The sequence below is a fragment of the Gopherus flavomarginatus genome, chromosome 12, assembly GCF_025201925.1.
Source record: "Gopherus flavomarginatus isolate rGopFla2 chromosome 12, rGopFla2.mat.asm, whole genome shotgun sequence".
NCBI classification, from domain to species: domain Eukaryota; kingdom Metazoa; phylum Chordata; order Testudines; family Testudinidae; genus Gopherus; species Gopherus flavomarginatus.
In genome coordinates this window covers 13,262,986-13,285,400 of record NC_066628.1, presented here as the reverse complement: position 1 = coordinate 13,285,400, position 22,415 = coordinate 13,262,986, and the positions used below count along the sequence as shown (strand labels likewise).

General features: G+C 59.4%; 3 protein-coding genes and 1 long non-coding RNA gene across 8 annotated transcripts in view; 1 reads left to right on the top strand and 3 right to left on the bottom strand.

The window, feature by feature from the left end:
• The window catches only part of GABBR1 (gamma-aminobutyric acid type B receptor subunit 1), a 49,180-nt gene extending 43,266 nt beyond the window's left edge, over positions 1 to 5,914 (top strand). Inside the window, exons 20-24 of one of the 3 annotated variants that reach the window (XM_050920356.1) lie at positions 646 to 739; positions 1,073 to 1,200; positions 3,366 to 3,494; positions 4,325 to 4,465; positions 4,725 to 5,914. In XM_050920356.1, the coding sequence (XP_050776313.1) occupies positions 646 to 739; positions 1,073 to 1,200; positions 3,366 to 3,494; positions 4,325 to 4,465; positions 4,725 to 4,976 (744 nt within the window). In that variant the 3' untranslated portion in view covers positions 4,977 to 5,914. The remainder of the gene's footprint in view (positions 1 to 645; positions 740 to 1,072; positions 1,201 to 3,365; positions 3,495 to 4,324; positions 4,466 to 4,724) is intronic. The other 2 variants (XM_050920357.1, XM_050920358.1) reach the window with 2 other exon arrangements.
• On the bottom strand, positions 1,158 to 3,075 carry LOC127032893 (uncharacterized). 3 transcript variants are annotated; one of them, XR_007768942.1, is made up of 4 exons: positions 1,866 to 3,075; positions 1,694 to 1,761; positions 1,294 to 1,433; positions 1,158 to 1,241 (listed from the first exon to the last, which is right to left on the bottom strand). It is a non-coding gene; the product is annotated as an uncharacterized LOC127032893 (long non-coding RNA). The 3 variants fall into 3 exon arrangements; XR_007768941.1 differs by adding an exon at positions 1,590 to 1,657 and having other exon boundaries at positions 1,208 to 1,433; positions 1,710 to 1,761; XR_007768940.1 differs by having other exon boundaries at positions 1,208 to 1,433.
• A 2,082-nt stretch (positions 5,915 to 7,996) lies between the features above and the next one.
• On the bottom strand, positions 7,997 to 10,692 carry RNF225 (ring finger protein 225). The gene is made up of 2 exons (XM_050920456.1): positions 10,407 to 10,692; positions 7,997 to 9,234 (listed from the first exon to the last, which is right to left on the bottom strand). The coding sequence occupies exon 2, from the start codon at positions 9,139 to 9,141 to the stop codon at positions 8,251 to 8,253; it is 891 nt and encodes a 296-aa protein (XP_050776413.1). The 5' UTR covers positions 9,142 to 9,234; positions 10,407 to 10,692; the 3' UTR covers positions 7,997 to 8,250.
• Positions 10,693 to 13,223: 2,531 nt separating this feature from the next.
• On the bottom strand, positions 13,224 to 16,012 carry RPS5 (ribosomal protein S5). Its single transcript, XM_050920466.1, has 6 exons — positions 15,929 to 16,012; positions 15,143 to 15,248; positions 14,582 to 14,791; positions 14,299 to 14,427; positions 14,032 to 14,130; positions 13,224 to 13,331 (listed from the first exon to the last, which is right to left on the bottom strand). The coding sequence occupies exons 2-6, from the start codon at positions 15,245 to 15,247 to the stop codon at positions 13,263 to 13,265; spliced, it is 612 nt and encodes a 203-aa protein (XP_050776423.1). The 5' UTR covers position 15,248; positions 15,929 to 16,012; the 3' UTR covers positions 13,224 to 13,262.
• Between the last annotated feature and the right edge of the window lie 6,403 nt (positions 16,013 to 22,415).

Below are 22,415 nucleotides of genomic sequence, written 5' to 3'. Positions count from 1 at the left end.
CAGGGTCCCCATGTCTGGGGCGCGCGGTGGGAAGCTCACGGCCCCAGGGTCCCCGTGTCTGGGGCGCGCGGTGGGAAGCTCACGGCCCCAGGGTCCCCGTGTCTGGGGCGCGCGGTGGGAAGCTCACGGCCCCAGGGTCCCCGTGTCTGGGGCGCGCGGTGGGAAACTCACGGCCCCAGGGTCCCCGTGTCTGGGACGCGCGGTGGGAAGCTCACGGCCCCAGGGTCCCCGTGTCTGGGGCGCGCGGTGGGAAGCTCACGGCCCCAGGGTCCCCGTGTCTGGGGCGCGCGGTGGGAAGCTCACAGCCCCAGGGTCCCCGTGTCTGGGGTGCGCGGTGGGGAAGTTTGTGGCCCCAGGATCCTCATGTTGGGGGTGCGCGGTGGGGAAGTTCATGGTCCCAGGATCCTCATGTTGGGGGCGCGTGGTGGGGAAGTTTGTGGCCCCAGGGTCCCCATGTCTGGGGCGCGTGTTGGGGAAGCTCACGGTCCCGGGGTCCCCATGTTGGGGGGACACAGTGGGGAAGTTTGTGGCCCCAGGGTCTCCGCGTTGGAGGTGCACAGCAGGGAAGCTCGCAGCCCCAGGGGCCCTGGCTGGGGGCTCTGACCTGCCCCCCAGCATTCACCCCTCTGCCCTCCGTCGCTGCAGGAATTCACCAAAGAGGAACCGAAAACCGACATTGACGTCTCGATCCTGCCCCAGCTGGAGCACTGCAGCTCCACCAAGATGAACACCTGGCTGGGTAAGCTGGGGCACTGGGCACGGGGGTGGGTGGTATCCGAGGGGAGGGGTGCTGACTCAGTGTGGGAGGGGGCCCAGTTTCATGTGGGGGATGGGCAGTGTTTGGAGGAAAGGGGCCCTGGCTCAGCTGCGAGTGCAGTGTCTGCGCGGAGTGATCCTGGGATAGTCGAGCGACAGCTGCCTGCCCCCTGGGGCGGGGGCCGCTCTTGTCCTGTCCCCTCCCACCCACCTCCCTCCCTCTGCAGGCCTCCCTCATCCCCCCCCCAGTCTCTCGTGTCCCCATCTCGTCTCCAGCCCCCTGACAGGTCTGACCCATCCCCCCTGCCCCACACAGGGATATTCTATGGGTTCAAGGGGCTGCTGCTGCTGCTGGGCATCTTCCTGGCCTACGAGACCAAGAGCGTCTCCACCGAGAAGATAAATGACCACCGAGCTGTGGGCATGGCCATCTACAACGTGGCGGTGAGTGAGTGTGCCCCGCTGTGACCCACTGCCCCTCAAACCTCAGCATCACGGCAGTGAGTGTACCCCGCTGTGACCCACTGCCCCTCAAACCTCAGCATCACGGCAGTGAGTGTGCCCCGCTGTGACCCACTGCCCCTCAAACCTCAGCATCACAGCAGTGAGTGTGCCCCGCTGTGACCCACTGCCCCTCAAACCTCAGCATCACGGCAGTGAGTGTGCCCCGCTGTGACCTACTGCCCCTCAAACCTCAGCATCACGGCAGTGAGTGTGCCCTGCTGTGACCCACTGCCCCTCAAACCTCAGCATCACGGCAATGAGTGTACCCCGCTGTGACCCACTGCCCCTCAAACCTCAGCATCACGGCAGTGAGTGTGCCCTGCTGTGACCCACTGCCCCTCAAACCTCAGCATCACGGCAGTGAGTGTGCCCCGCTGTGACCCACTGCCCCTCAAACCTCAGCATCACGGCAGTGAGGGTGCCCCGCTGTGACCCACTGCCCCTCAAACCTCAGCATCACGGCAGTGAGTGTGCCCAGCTGTGACCCACTGCCCCTCAAACCTCAGCATCACGGCAGTGAGGGTGCCCCGCTGTGACCCACTGCCCCTCAAACCTCAGCATCACGGCAGTGAGGGTGCCCCGCTGTGACCCACTGCCCCTCAAACCTCAGCATCACGGCAGTGAGTGTGCCCAGCTGTGACCCACTGCCCCTCAAACCTCAGCATCACGGCAGTGAGTGTGCCCCGCTGTGACCCACTGCCCCTCAAACCTCAGCATCACGGCAGTGAGTGTGCCCAGCTGTGACCCACTGCCCCTCAAACCTCAGCATCACGGCAGTGAGTGTGCCCCGCTGTGACCCACTGCCCCTCCAAACCTCCTCATTGCCTCCCCACCACGGCGGTGAGTGAGCGTGCCCTGCTGTGACCCACTGCCGCCCAAACCTCCCCATTGTCACGGAGTCACTGGCCGATGATCTGGAACTGCTCCGGATGAAGCCAGCCAGGACTCTGGGGGAGCATCCTCTCTCTGAGCATACTGTCTCCAGGGCAAGAAGCTTACACAGCTTCCACCTTCCTGGGTCTGACCTCGGAGTAATCAGCATCCCCTTCCTCACTGTGCACTTCCCGCAGCGAGTCTGCCCGGGCAGGGCTCCTGGGGAAGCCAGCGGGCCCTGCACCCCAACTCCGCAGTCAGACATGACTCTCAGCCAGCTGGTAAATCAGAAGGTTTATTAGTCGACAGGAACACAGCATAGAACAGAGCTTGCTATCACAGAAATCAGTGACTTTCAGCCAAGTCCAGCTTTGGGAGTCGTGGGCCAGAAGCCCTGGACTCCTCCTCTTCCAGTCCCCCCAAGCAGACTCTCAGCTTCCAGCTCCTGACCTCCGACCGACCCCCACCCCAGCTCCTGCACCTAAGACACTTGGTTGCATCCCCATCCAGGGTCTCAGGTTACGAAGGGCACCAGTCATAGCACATGTGCAAGCAGTTGGAGCAGCTTCAGCTGCCCCAGAGGTCTCAGCCAAAGTCACACACCCCTATTCCCACCACTGAGGTATTCATGCAGCACCCAGGGAAACTGAGGCACACACAGTATTCATGCAAAACAGTAAAACTGACAGGCTCAACAGTAAGACTCACATACAACATAACAAGGGAAAGTCCCCACTTCGTCACACCCTCTGCTCCCCCAGCCTCCCCCTGCCCCTCCAAATCGCCCCATCACAATGGTGTGTGAGCGTGCCCTGCTGTGACCCACTGCCCCTGCAAACCTCCCCACCACAGCAGTGAGTGAGTATGCCCTGCTGTGGGCCACTGTCCTCCCAAACCTCCCCACCATGGTGGTGAGTGAGTGCGCTCCACTGTGACCTAGTGCACCCCCAAATCTCCCCACTATGCTGTGGCAATGGACTTTTACAACATGGCAGTGAGTGTGCTCCACTGCACCCCGATGCTTGACTGTACCCCACTGTGACCCCCAAGCATCCCTCTGAGCTATGACAGTGCATGCGCATTCAGTACCTCCATGTTGTGCCACAGCCATGTGAGGTGTGTGGGAGGGGAGTAGCCACATGGAGCGGGTTTGAGGTGTCGGGGCAGGTCTCTCCGTTTCCCCCTCCCCACACAGTGACCCTGCCCGCCCGCTGGCTCCGGCTGTGCCACAGGTGCTGTGTCTGATCACCGCCCCCGTCACCATGATCCTGAACAGCCAGCAGGACGCAGCCTTTGCCTTCACCTCACTGGCCATCGTCTTCTCCTCCTACATCACCCTGGTGGTGCTCTTCGTGCCCAAGGTAGGACCCCACCCCATCCCACCCTGCCCACCTGCAGGGACAGGGGTCAGGATCTCCGCACTGGGAAAGTGCTGGGCTGTTCTCTCCCTGTCTGACTGTTGGTGCAGGGATAGCACGGGAGGCTCAGAATCTTTGGTCTGGAGTTAGCATTGTGATGTTGTCTCTGACAGCCAGAGGAGGGAGCTGGAGGTCTGTGCTGTGGGTGTAGCATTGGGGTGTTTTCTTTGACTAACTCAGTTGAGGGGGTAGCTGTAGGTCTGGGGTCTCTCTGTCAGGTGCACTACTGGCTTGTTGTTTCTTGTCTGATAGCAGAGTGGGATAGAGTAGTTGGGTTTTCAGGGGATTCAGCATTGAGGTGATTGTCTCTGACAGTCAGTTGGGCAGCTGGGGGTTGGTTCTGTGGATGAACTGTTGTTTCTGACAATCAGGGGGCAGGTATAGTGTTGTGGTATTGTGTCTGAGTGTCAGTCAGGGAATATAGTTGGGAGTCAGCACTCTGGGTGTAGTATTATTACTGTCAGTTAGGAGGTAGTTGGGAGTCAATGCTCCAGGTGTAGTCTTGACTTCCAACATTTGGCAGGGGGTATTTGGGAATGAGTGGTCCGGGTATAGTCTTGTCTCCAACAGTCGGCGGGGGGGGGGGCGGGGGCGGGAGTAAGTTGGTAGTCAGGGCTCTGAGAGTGTTGTATCTCTGACAGTCAGCAGAGGGGAGTTGGGAGTCACTGCTCCAGGTGTAGTCTTGTCTCTGACAGTCGGCAGGGGTGGTGGTTGGGAGTCAGTGGTCCCAGTGTACTGTTGTCCCTGATAGTCACTGGGGGCGCTTGTTGCAGATGCGGCGTCTGATCACCAGGGGCGAGTGGCAGTCGGAGCAGCAGGATACCATGAAAACGGGCTCATCCACCAACAACGAGGAGGAGAAATCCCGGCTGCTGGAGAAGGAGAACAGGGAGCTGGAGAAGATCATTGCAGAGGTGAGGGTTGATCCTCTGTCCCGCGTTGGGTGGGAGCACGGGGGGCAGCAGGAACCTGATGGGGTGCTCCCGTACTGTGATTATGCGGTGCAGGGTATAAAGTGGGGGTGAGACACCAGAACCCTACACTGATGATGTCCTCTGCTCCACCTTCCTCAGAAGCTGGGGACTTAGGGGGGTGGGAGGGAAGGGGGCTCATCACCCACTCGGAGGTGGGGGAGGCATAACACTCATTCACCCCTCCCCCTCTTTCCGGCAGAAGGAGGAGCGCGTCTCTGAGCTCCGCCAGCAGCTCCAGGACCGGCAGCAGCTGCGCTCCCGGCGCCGCCCCTCCAACCCCTCCTCGCGGGATGGCTGTGCCGCCGACAACCACTTCACCAATGCGGCTGGGCCCGTGTCCACCCTCTACCAACCCAGCCTGCCTATGGTGCGCTGCCTTGTCTCTGAGCAGGCCGACAAGCTGGGCCGCAGCAACTGTGATGGCAGCCGCGTCCACCTGCTCTACAAATGACTTCTGAGGTGGCAGGGTCCCAGAAAGGGGTGGAGCTAAATAAGGTCTCTTTCCTCCTCCCTCTCCCCTCCCATCACATCTCTTAGCTTGTAAAATCTCTCTGTATCGGTCCATCTTCCCTTCCCCCATACAAGATCTGGGTGCCAAGTGATGTCCAGGTGCAGAGTAAAATGTGCACCTCGCCTGATGTATCCTGAGTGGCTCTAGCTGGGGCAGTGTCAGGCGGGAGGGGGCAGCTGCTTATAACCAAGGCGATGTGGGGAGGGCAGGGTGAATCGAGAAGGGAAAGTTACCCCTTGAGCACACCAGCAAGGTGTGCAGTCTCACTGTAGCACAGAGTCAGACCTGCTGGCCCTCAACGTACAGTCATGCACAGCCAGATCTAGTTACTGGGACATACAGTCAAGGTGTAGTGCACAACTGGATTTAGTTATTCATATGTACAGTATTATTGTAGCCTAGAACCAGGTTTGGTTATATGTAAGTACAATCAGACTGTAACTCACAGCCAGATCTGGTGATTTGTATGTACGATCAAACTGTAGTGCACAGGTGAGTCTGATTACTGTAATGTACTGTCAGACTGTAGTGTAAAACCAGGTCTGATTTACCTGTAAGTACAGTCAAACTGTAGTGTACATTTGGGTCTGGTACAGTTGAATTGGAGTGCCAAACCAGACCTGGTTACATGTATGTTTAAACTAGTGAACAGCTGGCTCTGGTTCCATGTGAGTGCAGTTTGACTATAGCACACAACCAGATCTGGTTACTTGTATGTACAATCAGACTGTAGCACACAACTGGGTCTGGTTACTTGTCTGTACTATCAAAATGTAATGCACAGACGAGTCTGGTTACTGTAATGTACTGTCAGACTGTAGTGTACAACCAGATCTGGTGTCTCAGTTGCACTTTAGTGAACAACTGGATCTGGTTAATATTGTGTGCAGTTGTGTTGTTTATGTGCAAAATTCATCTGCTTCCTTTTGCGTACATTGACCCTGGAGGTCACAGCCGCACCTGGAGGCTCTGCAGTCAGATCACGGTGTAACACCAGCTCTAGCAACTCCCAGATACAGTAGGAGCATCATGCATAGAATACAGTCAGCTTGTATAGCACAATCAGCAGTGGATGTTGTCATCCGCCGGCATCCCAGCTGTAAGGGATGACCAGCTCTGGTTACCCGTAAGAATGGCCATGCAGACCTGGATACCTTGTGCACAGAGTCAGGTCAGGTTAGGTTACTCTGTCTACCCTAACTGACTGGAAGGGGGGATACAGCTGCCTGAGGCAGGGTCACTCTCTCCCAGAGATAGACGGGGCTTTCGCGAGGGGATGGGATTGACATTGGTATCTGAGCCCTGCTCTGAGTAGGTGGCTCTGGATGGAGAGCTCTGCCAGCGGCCAGCCCGCAATCTGACTGTAGCGTACAGCCATTTCCCCAGCCACAGCTACTCCTGAGGGCCTCTTCCTGCCCGGATAGACACGGCCCCAGCCCTGTGCTTCTGCTAGGGGTGCAGGGGACGGGGAGTGCTCCAGCTGGCCCCCTTGGACCCTGGTGGTCCCCATGGCTCTCCCGACAGCTCCCATCTGAGCTGGGCTCAGAGCCGTTGGAGTCGGGACCGGGGGATGTTTCCTAACTAGATCCTATCAGTGTTCAGACTGTCCCCATCTGAGTCTCAGGAACAGGCATCATGAGAAGGGCAAGAGACCAGAAAATGCCAGGGAGCACTGGTGGTTGTTAGATGTGGCATTGGGCGGCTGCTCTGCGGGGGCAGCACAACATGAGAACACAAAGCATACACAGCACAACACACGCCGTAGCACGCATGGGTCACAAATTTAGGACATGCAGCAGGACAGAGCTCAACGGGTCAGACTCAGTGAGCATAGTGGTTCATTCTGGCCTTAAAATCTATGCGAGCGCGCGAGCCCCCTAGAGCCAGCCTCCACCCAGCCCCAGAGACATTCCCCCACCCCGCCAGGCTCCCTGGAGACAGACCACCCCCAACAACAGTGACTCTGCCAGAAACCCCCAGCCCATGAGACAGGCCCCCACCCCCACCCCCACCCCAGCCTGAGGGACAGTGAGCCCCATAAAGATAACACCCACTCAGCCCTAGGCCTGGGTATAGGGGCTGGCTAAGTAACTGAGAACAGCAGGGAAAGAACCCAGGAGTCCTGGCTCCCAGCCCCTGCTGCTCTAACCCACTGGGACCCCTGTTTGCATGAGGGGACATTTCCACTCCCCACACACCCCAACACAGCCCTCTAGGGCTCCCAGCTGCCAGGAATCTGCCTAACCTAGGACTTCCCAGCCGTGCCTGCAGAGCTCTGCCTGTGAGGGAGTAGAGCTCCAGGGTGCACTCAGTGAATGCAGGACTCCTGGGTCCTGTTTGTGGCTCTGGGAGGCTATGGGGTCTAGTGGTTAGAGCAGGGGCTTGGGACCCAGGACTCCTGGGTTCTACTCTGGCTCTGGGAGGGCTGTGGGGGCTGGTGGGTAGAGTAGGGGGCTAGGAGCCAGGACGCCTGGCTGGGTGCAGGCTGGCACTCCAGTGGCTAGGCTTGCCCCTCCTCTTCCAGCTGAGGTCAGGAGGCCAGTTGTTGGGAACTGGACAGATGAGGGTGGAGTTGTGGGTGGGCCCCAAGAACCAGCCCCATGCAGGAAACCTCCCAGTGCTGGGCCCCTGTGGCTAAGGGGAGAAAGTGCTGTTAACCCTCCCTACACTGGGCGCATAGAAGGTGGGTGGGGGATTGAGCACAAACTGTTCCCAGCAGCGCGCACACACCCCCCCCCCCCGCTCTAACCACTAGGCACCAGTCCCCTCCCAGAGCCAGGCTAGAACCCAGGAGTCCTGCCTCCCAGCCCCCACCTCCCCTCGTGTAAGGTCAAGTGAGCCCTTTGTGGCTTTCCTCTGTTGCTGCCACAGACCCTCCAGAGCCTTCACATATGAAAAATAAAATCATTTAATGAAGGGGGGGAGGGGAGAAACATGGGGAGCTGGTGTTGGGAGGGGGGCGGTCCCTCATTGATTCCCTTTAGCAGCAAAACGGGGCCTTTAACCCCCTCGATGGACCCCATCTAGGGTACAGTCTCCTCAGAGCTCACAGCCTCTGTCCCCCCAAGCCACAGCCCCAAAACCTGGGGGGGGAGGCAGCTGAAAGAAGCAGTGGGGGTGTCCCTCCTTTCTGCTTGTGGCCCAGCCTCCACCTCCTGGCTGGGGGTTCAGGGCTCACAGGGGGACTGGGCCCCATGTCAGTTCTTTGTTGGGTTCAGCGCTGTGGGCCCAGGCCTCTCCGTCTCTTCCTCCTGATACCAGGCAGTGCAGGTGCCATCTCTCCAGCCAGCCCCATAGCCCCATCTTGGGGGGGCTGTGCCAGCAGCCATCTGTCACTGGGCGGCGCCGGCGCAGCGGTGCCATTGGGCCAGGGCACCTGCCAGGTGGTATTGCCCAGCCCCCCACCTGGCCCCAGCCCGTAGGTCGTGGGCAGCATGAAGAAGATGTAGATGCCGCAGATCACCAGCCCCACGGTGACAGTTACAGCCACGGCCACAGCCACAGCAAAGGGCCAGCTGGAGCAGCCCAGCCCCTGCAGGCCCCCACCCACACCCCGCTGTGCCGGCCGCCCCACGTCCACACTCAGACTGACGGTGCTGAGCGCAGGGCCAGGCTTGGGTAGCGCCAGCCCCCGGCCCTTTCGGGGCCCCCAGCCCGGCACGTACAGCAGCCCCCGGCGCCGGCTGAAGCGCACAGAGCTGCTGGGGGCAACAGGCTCCAGGGGCAGCTGGTCCAGCAGGTCCAGGCAGGTGGGCAGGCCAGGCAGGCCCTTGCGGGGGGGCAAGGAGGTCAGCTCCCGGCACACGGGGCAGCTGATGGCGTTGACCTGCTCTGAGGAGACGTTGATGCGTGCCAGGCACTCGAGGCAGAAGGTGTGCCCGCAGACCAGCAACTTGGGCACCTTGAACAACCGATCATAGGGCGAGAAGCAGATCACACAATCCATGGATGCCTTGTCTTCATCCTCCTCCACAGTGCCCCAGGATGCCCGGTCTGCCAGCTCAGCGCCCCGGGCCTCCCCCTCCACCAGCTCAGCACCCCAGGGCCCTTGCTTCACCAGCTCAGTGCCCTGGGGCCCCCCCAGCCCCACTTCTGGTGTGGCCATGCCAAGGTGAAGGCGGAGGTGCAGTGAGCAGGGTCCCTCAGGCTAAAGTGGTGCCAGCCGGCAGGCACATCCCGGCCTGGCCCCTGTTGACGTCTCTGGGGAGGGAAGGGAGAAAGGACAATATTTACCCGGTAGAGATAACGCGCCCCATGGCTGGCCAAGCTGGGCGCCACCCCGTGCACGCCCAATTCCTCAGGGAGGCTATCGGCCGCTCCCCAGCTAATCTGGAGTCACCCCGATACGGTGCCACCTGGGGCTAGGGCATCGGCATGGAGCTGCCAGACACTCCCAGCCAGCGGGAGGTGGGAAGGGAAGGAAAAGGGAGGCATCGAGGGAACACACCCCCCAAAGCACATCACGGTCAGCCCCCCAGCCTTGCCAGTGCCCTCACTCCTGAAAGCCCCCATTCGCCCAGGCCTGGGCTCCCCCGAACAGCTTTGCTGGTGCCCCTTGACCACCCCCCACCCCCAGCTATTCTACACTTGGGCTCCCCCATGACCTGCCGGTGCCCCTCACTCCCAACCCACAGCCCCATGTGACCCAGGCCTGGGCTCCCCGCCAGCTCTGCTGGTGCCCTTCAATCCTGCCCCCTCTGCTATTCCAGCCCTGGGCTCCCCGAAACAGCTTTGCTAGTGGCCGTCAAGCTCACTCTTTCATCCTGCCCCTGGGATCCCCCCAGCCCTGCCAGTGCTCCTCACTCCCAACCCACAGCCCCTGCTAGCCCAGCTGTGGGCTCCCCTCAGATCTGCCGGTACCCCTCTCCCCCCCCTCCGCTATACTACCCCTTTGCTTCTCCCCCCACCATCCTACCCCTGGGATCCCCCCAGCCCTGCCATTGCTCCTCACTCCCAACCCACAGCCCCTGCTAGCCCAGCTGTGGGCTCCCCTCAGATCTGCCGGTACCCCTCTCCCCCTCTCCGCTCTACTACCCCTTTGCTTCTCCCCCCACCATCCTACCCCTGGGATCCCCCCAGCCCTGCCAGTGCCCCTCATTCTCAACCCACAGCCCCTGCTAGCCCAGCTGTGGGCTCCCTTTAGGTCTGCCGATGACCCTCTCCCCCGCACCTCCGCTATACTGCCCCTTGGCTTCTCCCCCCCACCATCCTACCCCTGGACTCCCCCCAGCTCTGTTGGTGCCTCTCAATCCTGCCCCTGCTGCTATTCCAGCCCTGGGTGCCGCCATAGAGCTTTCGGTGCCCCCTAGTCCTGAGCCCCAGCCCCTGGAAGCCCAGCCCTGGGCTCAGGTCATGTAGAGTCAGGCTCACCTGTTCCAGGCCTGGGCACAGCTGGGATGTTGCTGCAGCAGGTGCACTGGGGTTGCCAGGTTGCTCCTCCTGGCTCCTGGTGCTGCTGGCCCCGGCATCTCCTGGGCTCTGGAATCTGGCCCCCACAGGGAGCATTTCCCTTAGCAGTGCCCGCCCTGCCGCCCCAGCCCGCCCAGTTCTTGTGGGGCTGGGTGCGGCCAGGGCGACAAGCCGGTGCCACCACATTCCCTTCCTGTGGCTACTGGCCAGGAATGCGACCAGCAGCTGGCTCTGCCAGGGTTAACCCTTCACCACCCCCTGCACCCAGCCACAGAGTGCCCCCTGCTGAGCCCCCCCCAACCACTCCCTGCAGCACGGCACCCCCTGCTGAGCCCCCAACTCTGCTCTCTGCAACAGAGCACCCCCTGCTGAGCCCCCAGCCCTGCTCTCTGCAAGAGCGCCCGCTGCTGAGCCCCCCCAACCACTCCCTGCAGCACGGCACCCCCTGCTGAGCCCCCAACCCTGCTCTCTGCAAGAGCGCCCGCTGCTGAGCCCCGCAACCGCTCCCTGCAGCACAGCGCCCCCTGCTGAGCCCCCAACCGCTCCCTGCAGCACAGCGCCCCCTGCTGAGCCCCCCAACCCTGCTCTCTGCAAGAGCGCCCGCTGCTGAGCCCCGCAACCGCTCCCTGCAGCACAGCGCCCCCTGCTGAGCCCCCAACCGCTCCCTGCAGCACAGCACCCCCTGCTGAGCCCCCAACCCTGCTCTCTGCAAGAGTGCCCCCTGCTGAGCCGCCCCAACCGTTCCCTGCAGCACAGCGCCCCCTGCTGAGCCCCCAACTCTGCTCTCTGCAACAGAGCACCCGCTGCTGAGCCCAACAGCTCCCTGCAGCACAGCACCCCCTGCTGAGCCCCCAACCCTGCTCTCTGCAACAGAGCCCCCTGCTGAATCCCCAACCCTGCTCTCTGCAACCGTGCCCCCTGCTGAGCCCAACAGCTCCCTGCAGCACAGCACCCCCTGCTGAGCCCCCGACCCTGCTCTCTGCAACAGAGCCCCCTGCTGAATCCCCGACCCTGCTCTCTGCAACCGTGCCCCCTGCTGAGCCCAACCGCTCCCTGCAGCACAGTGCCCCTGTTGAGCCCCCCACCCTGCTCTGCAACACAGCACACCCTGCTGATCCCCCCACCCTCTCTGCAACACAGCGCCCCCTGCTGAGCCAACTGCTCCCTGCAGCACAGCACCCCCTGCTGAGCCCAACTGCTCCCTGCAGCACAGCACAGCACCCCCTGCTGAGCCCAACTGCTCCCTGCAGCACAGCACCCCCTGCTGAGCCCCCAACCACTCCCTGCAACAGAGCCCCCCCTGCTAAGCCCCCCCTCATTGCCCCCTGCAGCCCAGCAACCCTTCCTGAGCCCCTGTGCTGCTCCCTGCCCCACTCCATGGAGACCGGTACCCCATGCTGAACCCCTGCCCTGCTTCCTGCAGCGCCTCCTAACAAGTCCTACCCCCACACAACAGCAGCCCCATGTGGCACATTGGCGGCTTAGGACCAGCCCTATGAAGTGAATCTAACCCCTGGAGTGCTCCAGTCCCTCTAAGGTGACTATACTCTACTCTGTGGGCAGCACAGCAGAGAAAGCCATGGGCCCCCACATGTGAGCTGAGAAGGCAGCTGCTACCCCCTCTCCGAAGCTAGCTCCTTCTGTACGGGTCTGCGCATAGCCCTATGGGTCTGGGCAGAAGAGAGGTGTGCATAGGGCAGGCCCTCTCCCAGCCATGCCACAGGGCCTGCCAGGGGCCCTGACCCAAGCTGTGAAGGCTGGACAAAGAGCAAGTGCTGAGCAGGAGGGTCTGGATGCCCTGGGGCTGGAGAGGTTGGCCAGGAGCTGGTGGTGCGGGTAGACACCTCAGCCCCAGCTGGTCTAGCAGGCAGGCATCCAGAGGTCAGATCTGCCCACACTGTGTAATGAGTCTAGGGAGCCCTGGCTCTTCTCCAACAGACCTAGAGCCTGCACTGAGGCCAAGGCCCAGCCCAGCAAACCTGCTCTGGAGCAACAGGCTCCTTGTCCCAGCCTCTGGGCCAGCCCGACTGGTCTGACTGGCTTGGCCAGCCTTGCCTGGGGGGGACTGGTTCCGTCACACAAAATACACCCTCGCCTATGGCCAATTAGCCATTCCCCTCCAGCCCAATCACCCTGGGCCTCCTCCCTGCTCTGTGACATGCCCTACATGGCGCCCCCCAGTCCCTGGGAACAGAGATCAGCATCCAGCCCCAACTACAGGCTGGGTGGAGGAGTCCTGCTGGACCCCTGGGAGCTAGGGCTGCCCCCATTCCAGAGGGGAGTGACTCTCCATTTCAAGAGAGGGCCCCCGCTCTTCATGCTCCCCCAGCTTTTTTTGAGCAGGGCAACGAACAGAGCAGGGCCCTATAGCCAGCTCCCAGCTCATCCATGCCTTGTGGGTCCCCAGGGGCAGCTATCAGAGGACACATGGGGCAGACCAGGCCTGCAAGCAGTCGCTCCCCAGAGACGGGCAGTAGAGCCTGCTCCATCTCACTGATCTCTGCAGTGCCACCCAGCCACACATACACACACAGCTGGAGCCAGCTGCAGCTCTCCACCAACCCCAAGCCCACTCAGGGGAGACCTACTGCCACCCACACCTTTCCATGCAAGAGATGCCCTTGCTGGAGATGGTGGGGCCGGGGGGGGATGGGCAAGTGGCAACACAGCAGGGCAAAGAAGAGGTGGGAGGTGGTCATGGAAGGGCAGCATCAAGCAGGGCTCACTCCCTTCTCCCGCAGGCAGGGCCCAGCAGCTCAGAGAGGACACACAGGGGGGTGAGTGGAATCAGAGTTTATTGGGGTGGTTCCTGAAGCTTTAACGGTTCGACTTGGCCACACGCTCCAGCTCGTCCTTCTTCTTGATGGCATAGGAGTTGGAGGAGCCCTGGGAGGGGGAGAGATGGTGAGATTTCCCCCCATGGTGGAGGCTCCCGCAGCTTAAGAGCCAGCTCAGCACCCCCTAGGGCACAGGGGGCACCCTCCAATGGGGACAGCACTGCACCAGAGGGAACGATTGTAGGGCAGGGCTCTGCTAGCAGGGCTCAGTCAAAGGCTCATGCCAATTGCCAGGGGCAGGCCAGGAAAGGGACCCTTGGAGGCCCTTGGGCAGCAGCAGTTCTGCAGCCCTTCACTGCTACAGACACAGACTCAAAGCCAGGGAGCAGCCGGAGAATCTCCCCTCCACTGGGTGTAGTTATCCACACAGCCCCCAGGGGGCACAGTCACACCCCAGCAGTGACCCAGGCTGGCAATGCACCAGAGGGGAAGGAGCTATGTGGCATAGAAGACCTTTGACATCAGTCAGTCAACATGAGTGGCTGCATTGGTGGGACCATCCCTGTGCACAGCCAGCCCCTAAGCAATGAAGGGCAGAGCAGGCTGTAGGAAAGGGGCTGAACTGGGGGAGCCACATTCCAGGCCTCGGACTCCAGACAGCACAAAGCTAGGCAAGGTGCTGTCTGGGAGCCCAGCACTTGCCTGCCCACTCAGAGCAGAGGACAAGGGCATCTCCCAGCGCAATGGGCCAGGCGCAGGCAGGTGCGCAGAGGAGGGGAAGGGAGAGGAGTCCTGCCCCCTTCTCTCACCTTGGCAGCATTGATGAGTTCGTCAGCCAGGCACTCGGCGATGGTCTTGATGTTGCGGAAGGCGGCCTCACGGGCTCCAGTGCACAGCAGCCAGATGGCCTGGGGGGCAGAGAGGGGTTACCAGATGCCTAGAGCCAGTGGCCAGCAGTGCCCAGCCCAGACGCACTGTGGAGTAGGCACTAGGCACAGCTGTATGGGGAGGGGGAAGTCACGTCCAGGGATGGAGGGGCATGCTGTGCACACATGTATGGCCAGGGAGGGGTGTACCTGGTTGACACGGCGCAGTGGGGACACATCCACGGCCTGTCTCCGGACAGTGCCGGCACGGCCAATGCGGGTCGAGTCCTCCCTGGGCCCACTGTTGATGATGGCGTTGACCAGGACCTGCAGGGGGTTCTGCACAGAGAGTTGCATGGACAGGTCAGAGATCCCACGTAACCCAACCCCCCAACCCCAGCTGAGATCACATGCACAGAGCCCAGACCCCAAACCCTCCCTCCCACACACCCGTCTGGCCAGAACAGCCAGCACCCCCGCCCCAGCAGCCCACCTCCCCGGTGAGCAAGTGGATGATCTCGAAGGCGTGCTTCACGATGCGCACGGTCATGAGCTTCTTGCCGTTGTTGCGGCCATGCATCATCATGGAGTTGGTGAGACGCTCCACGATGGGGCACTGAGCCTTGCGGAAGCGCTTGGCTGCATAGCGCCCGGCACTGTGGGGCAGGTACTTGGCATACTTCTCCTTCACCGCAATGTAGTCCTGGGCCAGGGAGAGAGACTAGTTCAGCGGGGGGCCAAGGATGGGGAGACACCCCCCCCAAACCCCACGCTGACAGGGGTGGCAGACCCAGGCATCCTATCCCGCCCACTACAACAGTGCACAGAGGGCATGAGCTGTGAGAGGTGAAGGACCTAGGTATTTCTGTCCCCTCCCCCACCCCCTGTATGCCTCCTCCCTGACAAGGTGTGAGTGTAAGCTGGGAACCCAGGCATCCTGACTCACTCCCTGCAGGCCCACCCGCTGCATACACGGAGCATGAAGGGTTTGCGTGGGGGGGGAGGGGGAGAAGAGCCCCAAGCATCCTGGCCCACCCACTCAGGCTCCCCAGACCTGCAGGGAGATGTCATTGATCTGGACATCATCCGTGCTCCATTTCCCAAAAAGCTTGATGTCAGGAGTCTCGGCCACAGCAGGCGCCGTCTCCCACTCGGTCATTCTGGAGAGAGGAGAAGGGAGAGTCAGGCAATGCAGCACTCCCATGTCCCACACTCAACTCCCCCACGTATAGGGTACCCCAATTCCATGCCCATCCCTACAGGACAGAACCCCCAAACCACAGTCCCCTGGCAGAGCAACCCCTGCACCTCACCAGCAGCCCCCCTCAGTGTCCCCACCAAGGAGAGCACCCCGCAGTGGTGTGCAATCCCTGATGGCCCCCATAGAACAGCCCCCCCGGGGTGGGGGAGCTGCCCAAAATGACACCTCTGGAGGAGTCTCCAGGGCAGCTGCTGCGGGGAGCGCAGCCTGGAGAGGGGGCACCAGCCACCCAGGGGGCCGGCGCAGGATATTTCCAGTGAGACCTAGGGGCTCCCCTCCACCATGGGGCACGTCAGTTCCGCCCCCCCCGCACTGGGCAGGGCGACGGGTCCGGCGGTGGCCGCTCGGCTCACTGCGCCCGTGGGTGGAGATGGGGGGGGTCTCCACGGCAGGAGCAGGACCCGCCTCGAGGGGGAGGGGGCTGCACCTGGAAACATCCCCCGGGGCTCCAGACGCCGGGCCCCTCGCGCCCCGGGGTTCCACCCGCCCCCTGGCGCCGCCCCGGGGTTCCAGAACCTCCCCTCGTCGCCCCGCGCAGCGTTCCGTTCGATCCCATCCCCCCCACCCCCCGGCACTCACATGGCGGTAGCTCCGCCAGCGTCCTGCCCAAGAAAGAGAACTCTACACGGGGTCTCCCAGGCTCTTATGAGCTAGAGGGCCAAGATGAGCTTCCGGTGGCGAACTGCGCATGCGCCAATCTGCGTTCAGGGGTGACACACAAGCGCGAGAAGGGGTTCCGAAGCCTCCCTTCCGCCCAGGGCTTTGCCCGCTAATCTGTTGTGCGCGTGCGTAAGCAGGCCCCCATTTCTACGTCCGGAGATGGTGTTCTCGCATGCGCACTGCTGGAAGCGTCGTCCTGCACTGTCCCCTCTCTGACAGATGCGCGCGCCGCTCACCCCGTCGTTTCAAAAATGGACGCTCGGGCGAGCGCATGCGCAGCATGTATCATGTCCCGCCACCACTTCTCTCGCGCGTGCGCACTGAGGAAGCAGGAAGCCCAGAGGCCGCGGCAGTCCGATTTGCAAGGCTGCGCTGCTCCCGCGCTTGCGCATTGGCCCCTGCGAAGCGAACAGCGCCATGTCTAGTGAGGGCACAGTTGCCGTATGTACCCTTTCCTTGGCTGTTAGTGAGAAAGCAGCTCCAGGGCTCGCTCCTGAGCTCAGGCTTATGCATCCCCCGGAGACTGAGGCTGGGAGCCCATCGGGGACTGGGGACCCCCTCACACCGAGACTAGGTGCTGTGGGTCCTGCCCAGACACAGCATATAAAGCTCCATGTGCTGGGTGGGGCGGAGAGAAAGGCTTTGCAAGGGAGCAGGGGTGTGAACGCAGCCTGGGCTGGTACGCAGGTGTAAGACGCCTGGGTGATCTAGGGCAGAGTCAGTCTCGAGCCATCACTACCTCAGCTGCAGCATGGGGATAAACGCACCTATCGCTTTCCAGCTGCAGATCTCAGAGCGCTTTACACGGGAGGGGCAAGATTGTTATCCTGCTTTTACATATGGGGGAAAGTGATGCACAAAGGGGATGAGACTTGCCCATGGTCACCTAGCATGCCAGAGGCAGGGATAGAACCCAGGTATCCTGAGGTGTGGTGGCTCATCAGCCCAAGCCCAGGAGGTGCACCCTAACCAAGAATTCCCCAAAGCCACAGAATACATTTTGTACACATACAGATTTAAGGACAGTAACTCTTGTCTATATTACTCCTGGGGGAATTCTGCCCCCCACTGTGAGGGGGCAGAATTCATATTGTCTGCAGATTTATTTGCTCCCCCACAAAAAAATTGGGAAGCAAAGAAATATGCAGGGACACATTCCCCACAGTCAGAGCAGCAGGCAGAAGCATAAATCACCATGGCGGGGTTGGGGGCTCGGCATGTGAGCACACATAGCAGGACTCTGTCCCTCTCGCTCACCTGGCCTGGATGGGTAGGGCTTCGGGTTGTTTGGAGGAAGGCATGAGGCAGGTTCTGTCCTATGAGGCAGTTAATTGTTCCCATTCTTAGTCAATTCCCCCAGGTGCATAAAACACATGTAAAAGTTTTAAGGCTCCTTTATATTGCCAGAGTGGTGGAAAGGAGCCTTATTATAAATAACAGTGAGGGAATCTTCAGCTAGGAAGATCTAGGTTCTGTCTCACTTTTTTCCTGTGCCAGAGTGGCAAAATGGGGTTAATTACAGGTCAGGATCTATTTTACTTATCCATTAAAAAAAAAAGACTTTGAGGGCAAATAAAACGTTTATCAAGCAGTCAGTAACATTTCAGGACAATCAGAACCAAGGACTTCCCAAAGTAGCCAGCCAGAATTATAAACTGGAATGCAGGGTATTGGTTCCCTAGTATTTGTAATTTAACTTTCATATGTTTAGGAAATGCTGAATAGTTATTGTGACTTTTTTCTGTGTTGTAGTTTAAATAAATTAACAAGATAATTGAAACTGGCGTGATTATATTGCATTATTTTGACAAACAAAATATGCAGAATTTTTAATTTTTGGCGCAGAATTCGCCCAGAAGTAGTATATGCAATAAGATAACACAAGGCCAAAAGAAGTGTTTGTGATTTAATTGAAATCTATCTCAACTCCCTCTTGCCAGTAGTGAAACGCAATACCCAACCAACGGAGCTGGGGATGAGGGGTTTGGGCTGTGGCAGGGGCTCAGGGCTGGGCCAGAGGGTTGGGGTGTGGGTGTGAGGGCTGCGTGGTGGGGCCAGGAATGAGGAGTTCAGGGTGTGGGAGGGGGCTCTGGGCAGGGGGTACAGGCTCTGGGGTGGGACCAGGGATGAGGGTTTGGGGTGCAGGAAGGGGCTTCAGGTTTGGGGGGGCTCAGGGCTGGGGAAAGGGATTGGGGTGCAGGGTTGCAGCATGAGCTTACCTTGGGCAGCTTCTGGTCAATGGTGCAGCAGAGGTGCTAAGGCAGGCTTCCTGCCTGTCCTGGCACCGTGGACTGCAGTGCACCCCGGAAGCAGCCAGCAGCAGGTCCAGCTCCTTGGTGGAGGTATGAAAGCAGCTCCATGTAGCTGTCGCCTGCAGGCACTGCCCGCCCCCCCGCCCCCGCCTCCCCGGATGTGGAGTGGAGCCAGTGCTCAGGGCAGGGGCAGTGCACGGAGCCTTGTGGCCCCCCTGCCTAGGAGCCAGACCTGCTTCTGGCCACTTCCGGGACGCAGCACGGTGTCAGAACAGAAAGAGACTAGCCTGCCTTAGCCAGGCAGTACCGCTGATGGGACTTTTAACGGTCCGATCGGCAGTGCTGACCAGAGCCACTGCAACCCAGTGCCTTACATTCCACAACCCAGCACTGGGTTGCAACCCACAGTTTGACAACCACTGCCCTGGAAGGTGATTGGTGCATCACCTCACACAAAAGTCATGAGCCGCCAGTGGTCCGTACTCCCATGCCAGAGCTGTATCCACTGGGCTGCACTGCCTTCCAAACACATGGGAAAGGAACGCTCTCTGGTCCTGATGTCATTTGGACACCAGTGTAGCTATATCAGCAAACCCTCTTGAAAGAGATGCAGCTTAGACTGGCAGAGAGGGCTCCTGCTGGTACAGTTGCCCAGGTAAAATAATCTCTACAAGGAGAATGACGGGCATAGCTGGTGCTGAACTAGGGGTCTGTCTACACTACGAAATTAGGTTGATTTAATAGAAGTCGATTTTTAGAAATCGATTTTATACAGTTGATTGCGTATGTCCCCACTAAGCGCATTAAGTTGGCAGAGTGCGTCTTCACTACTGAGGCTAGCACTGACTTACAGAGCGGTGCACTGTGGGTAGCTATCCCATAGTTCCCGCAGTCTCCGCCATCCATTGGAATTATGAGTTAAGCTCCCAATGCCTGATTGGGCAAAAATATTGTCGTGGGTGGTTTTGGGTATGTCGTCAGTTGCCCTTCCCTCTGTGAAAGCAATGGCAAACAATCGTTTTGTGTCTTTTTTCTTGGGTTACCCATGCAGACGCCATACTACGGCAAGTATGGTGCCCGCTCAGCTCACCGTCACTGCTGCTGTTGTGAGCAAGTCTACTGTGGGGGCTGCTGTGATCCAAGTAGCCAATGCATTATTTCTTTATTAATTAAAAAAATGACATAATGGATAATGATAACGGTGGGGTGGGGGAGGAGGGAAGGACAAGGCCACATTGCTTATTGTAGCCACACTAAAAATCAAACTGTTTGAATGACCCCCTTCTGTTGTTTGGGCCATCCTCTGGAATGGAGTGGCTGGGTGCCCGGAGCTTCCTTCCCCGCCCCCCCATGTGGCATCTGGGTGAGGAGGCTCTGGAACATGGGGAGGAGGGTAGGCAGTTATACAGTGGATGCAGCAGGGTTCTGTGCTCTTGTTGGCTTTCCTGCAGCTCCAACAGAAGCTTCATCCTGTACGTTTGCTCCCCCAACAGACATTTCATCATGTTGGTGTCACCAGGTATAAATTTAGAAAGTGGTAGATCACAAGTGTCAATGAAGCCCTCCTGTTGTAGGCCTTAGTGAACCATTGTTCCTCCATGTTCAACACTTTGTGTAACCTAGTGTAACCTAATGTACTAATAGTTGCAAAAATGTAATGTTAGCAGTTAGTTTTTGGTTGTAACAGCCAGTTCTCTGCTGTAATACATTGAAGCTAGGCTGAAGCAAGTTTCAAGGCCACTTTTAGATACAGCATACATGTCTCTGCAGTAGAAAGGGGGAGCGGGAGGGGGAAAACAAAGAAATGTGTGAGAAGAGAATGCTGCAGCTGGACAGAAGAGGGAGGGGAAACGGGGGATTGTTAGTCAGTGAGAAAAGATCTCATGGATATAAAGGAACAGACTGCTTGTTTTAGACATGCTTGATCTGAGTCATTCTCCCTGCACCGCTTTGAGATCTCAAATAAATTTGGTTTGCTTCTCCACTCTGGTGTGTTTATTGGCGCGGCACACCAGGCAACGGATCCCCTCCCCCCCCGCTGTTGCTTGGCCTCAGGCAGTTATCTGCCGGCAACAATCATGTCCATTTGCTCCCCCATTAGCCTCAGCATCGCGTCCTGCCTCCACTCTTCGCACTCACTTAATTCTTTCCTGGCCTCTGGAACTGATTGCCTCCATGTATTAAGCTGTGCCCTATCAGTGTGGGAGGGCTGCATGAGCTTGGCAAACATGTCATCGCAAGTGCGTTTTTTTTGCCTTCTAATCTGTGATAACCTCAGGGACGGAGATGATAGGGGGAGCATAAAAACATTCTATGCTCTGTGATTCTGGGGGGACTGCATGGTCACCTCTGCTGCTGAGTGCTGCTGACTTCGCCACGCTGACCAAACAGGAAATGAAACTTAAAAGTTCCCGGGGCTTTTCCTGCTTACCTGGCTAGTGCATCGGAGTTCAAAGTGCTGTCCAGAGCATTCAGAATGGAGCACTCTGGGATAGCTCCTGGAGGCCAATATCATCAATACGCCAAATTTGACCCAGCAAGGTCGATTTTAGCGCTACTCCCCTCGTCTGAGAGGAGTACAGAAGTTGATTTTAAGAGCTCTTTAGGTCGATGGAATGGGATTGGTTGTGTGGACATGGTCATTTTTAAATCGACCTAATGCAGCTAAATTCAACCCAACCTCATAGTGTAGACAAGGGCTAGGGCTAGTGGGGCGTGGAAATGCCAGGCAACAAGCCTAAGCTGGCAGAATGCGTTGGCCTGGAAATTCTTTGAGGTTCTGCCTAGTGTGGCAGGGCCCCCCAGTTAGCAGGGAGGGCCCTGAGAGGTGCCCATGCATGTGCGTTCGTGATGGCCACACTAGGAGCCCTGCACAGCCGGCACAGCTCTAGGGGAGGGAGCCACCAGCCAGCCTGGCTCGCACGTCAGCCACATAGTGAAAGGGTCAAGGCCAGTCGCCGGGGGCAGGTAGCGCAGGCCAGGAGCGTCCTTGCTGGGCCCCTCGGTGTTTGGCCAGCCCCTTGGCTGAGGGACATCAAGGTGGCTGTGCCGACATGTCCGGAGCTATGGAGGAAGGAGTGGGCTTGACTCCCCAGAGCCTGACAGGGGACTTGCTGGTGTTCTCCCCACCCCACCTTGCCCAGCCACTCCCATGCCCACCTTAACTCCCATCTCACCCGGCCTGCCCCCAGCCTGGCTTTCCCAGTGCCCCCCAACTCTCATTTCACCCAGCTTCCCCTGTCCCCTGCCAACCCTCGCCCCCTCCACCCTCTCCAGTCCTGCCCCTTTCAGCCCCCACCCTGCCTGGCTTCCTCCTTTGCCCCCTAACTTCCATCCCACCCAGTCTCCCCAGCAATCCATGCTACCCAACCCCCACCTCACCCAGACTTCTCATTGTCCCCCAACCTTCACCCCACACGGCTCCCACAGTGCCCCCTGGCCTCCCCAACCCCCACTATACCTAGCTTTTCCAGTGCCTCCCAAGTCCCAACCCACCTGGCCTCCCCTTCCTCTATTCCCTCCCAGATCCTTTCCCCACTCAGCCTCCCCTCTGCTCCCCAACCCTCACCCCCTGGCCTCCATGTGACAAAGTGGGAATTTTCTGTATTATTTTTTCCAATGCTAATGCATGCCTCAGTTTCCCCCAGTGCTTTGCAGTGCTACCCAGTGGGTGCAGGAAAGTTAATCCTGCTCCTGGGGCAGCACAGGAGAGATGTGGGGAGGAGGGGTGTCACCTCGCTGCCTGTCTTGTTAGAGGACTGGCTGAAACTGACTCGAAGCAATGGAGGATCTGGAAAGCCAAGGGGAGCCCCTAGCACTGAACAGCTGACACCCACCAATGCACTAGGCCCTGCAGAGTGGGCAGGTCTCTGCCCAGGGGTCTGGCTCAGCTGGACTCCCTGGGCAGAGCTCAGGGCATGAAGCAGCAAGGCTAGAGCCCAGGAGCTCACTCCAGGAGGTGGTGAGGCTGAGTGGCCTCCCCTTGCAGAAGAGTGGGACCCCTTGGGGGGGTCTGGCCCACTGAAGAAGTGGATCCTCCAAGGGACTGTTTAAAGCTGGGGGTTAGCACTGATCCTATGGCTCTGTGACACCTGTCCCACCCCACTCGCCTTCTCTGATGCCCTTGGTCCCCACATTCCCACCTCCCCTGGCCT

Excerpts from the sequence above, each read along its gene's own strand:
- RNF225 (XM_050920456.1), bottom strand. The coding sequence starts at position 9,141 with ATGGCCACACCAGAAGTGGGGCTGGGGGGGCCCCAGGGCACTGAGCTG.
- RPS5 (XM_050920466.1), bottom strand. The coding sequence starts at position 15,247 with ATGACCGAGTGGGAGACGGCGCCTGCTGTGGCCGAGACTCCTGACATC. Across the intron at positions 14,792-15,142 it reads TCAATGACATCTCCCTGCAG|GACTACATTGCGGTGAAGGA; the intron begins GTCTGGGGAGCC and ends TCCCTGGCCCAG. Across the intron at positions 13,332-14,031 it reads AACTCATCAATGCTGCCAAG|GGCTCCTCCAACTCCTATGC; the intron begins GTGAGAGAAGGG and ends TCCCCCTCCCAG.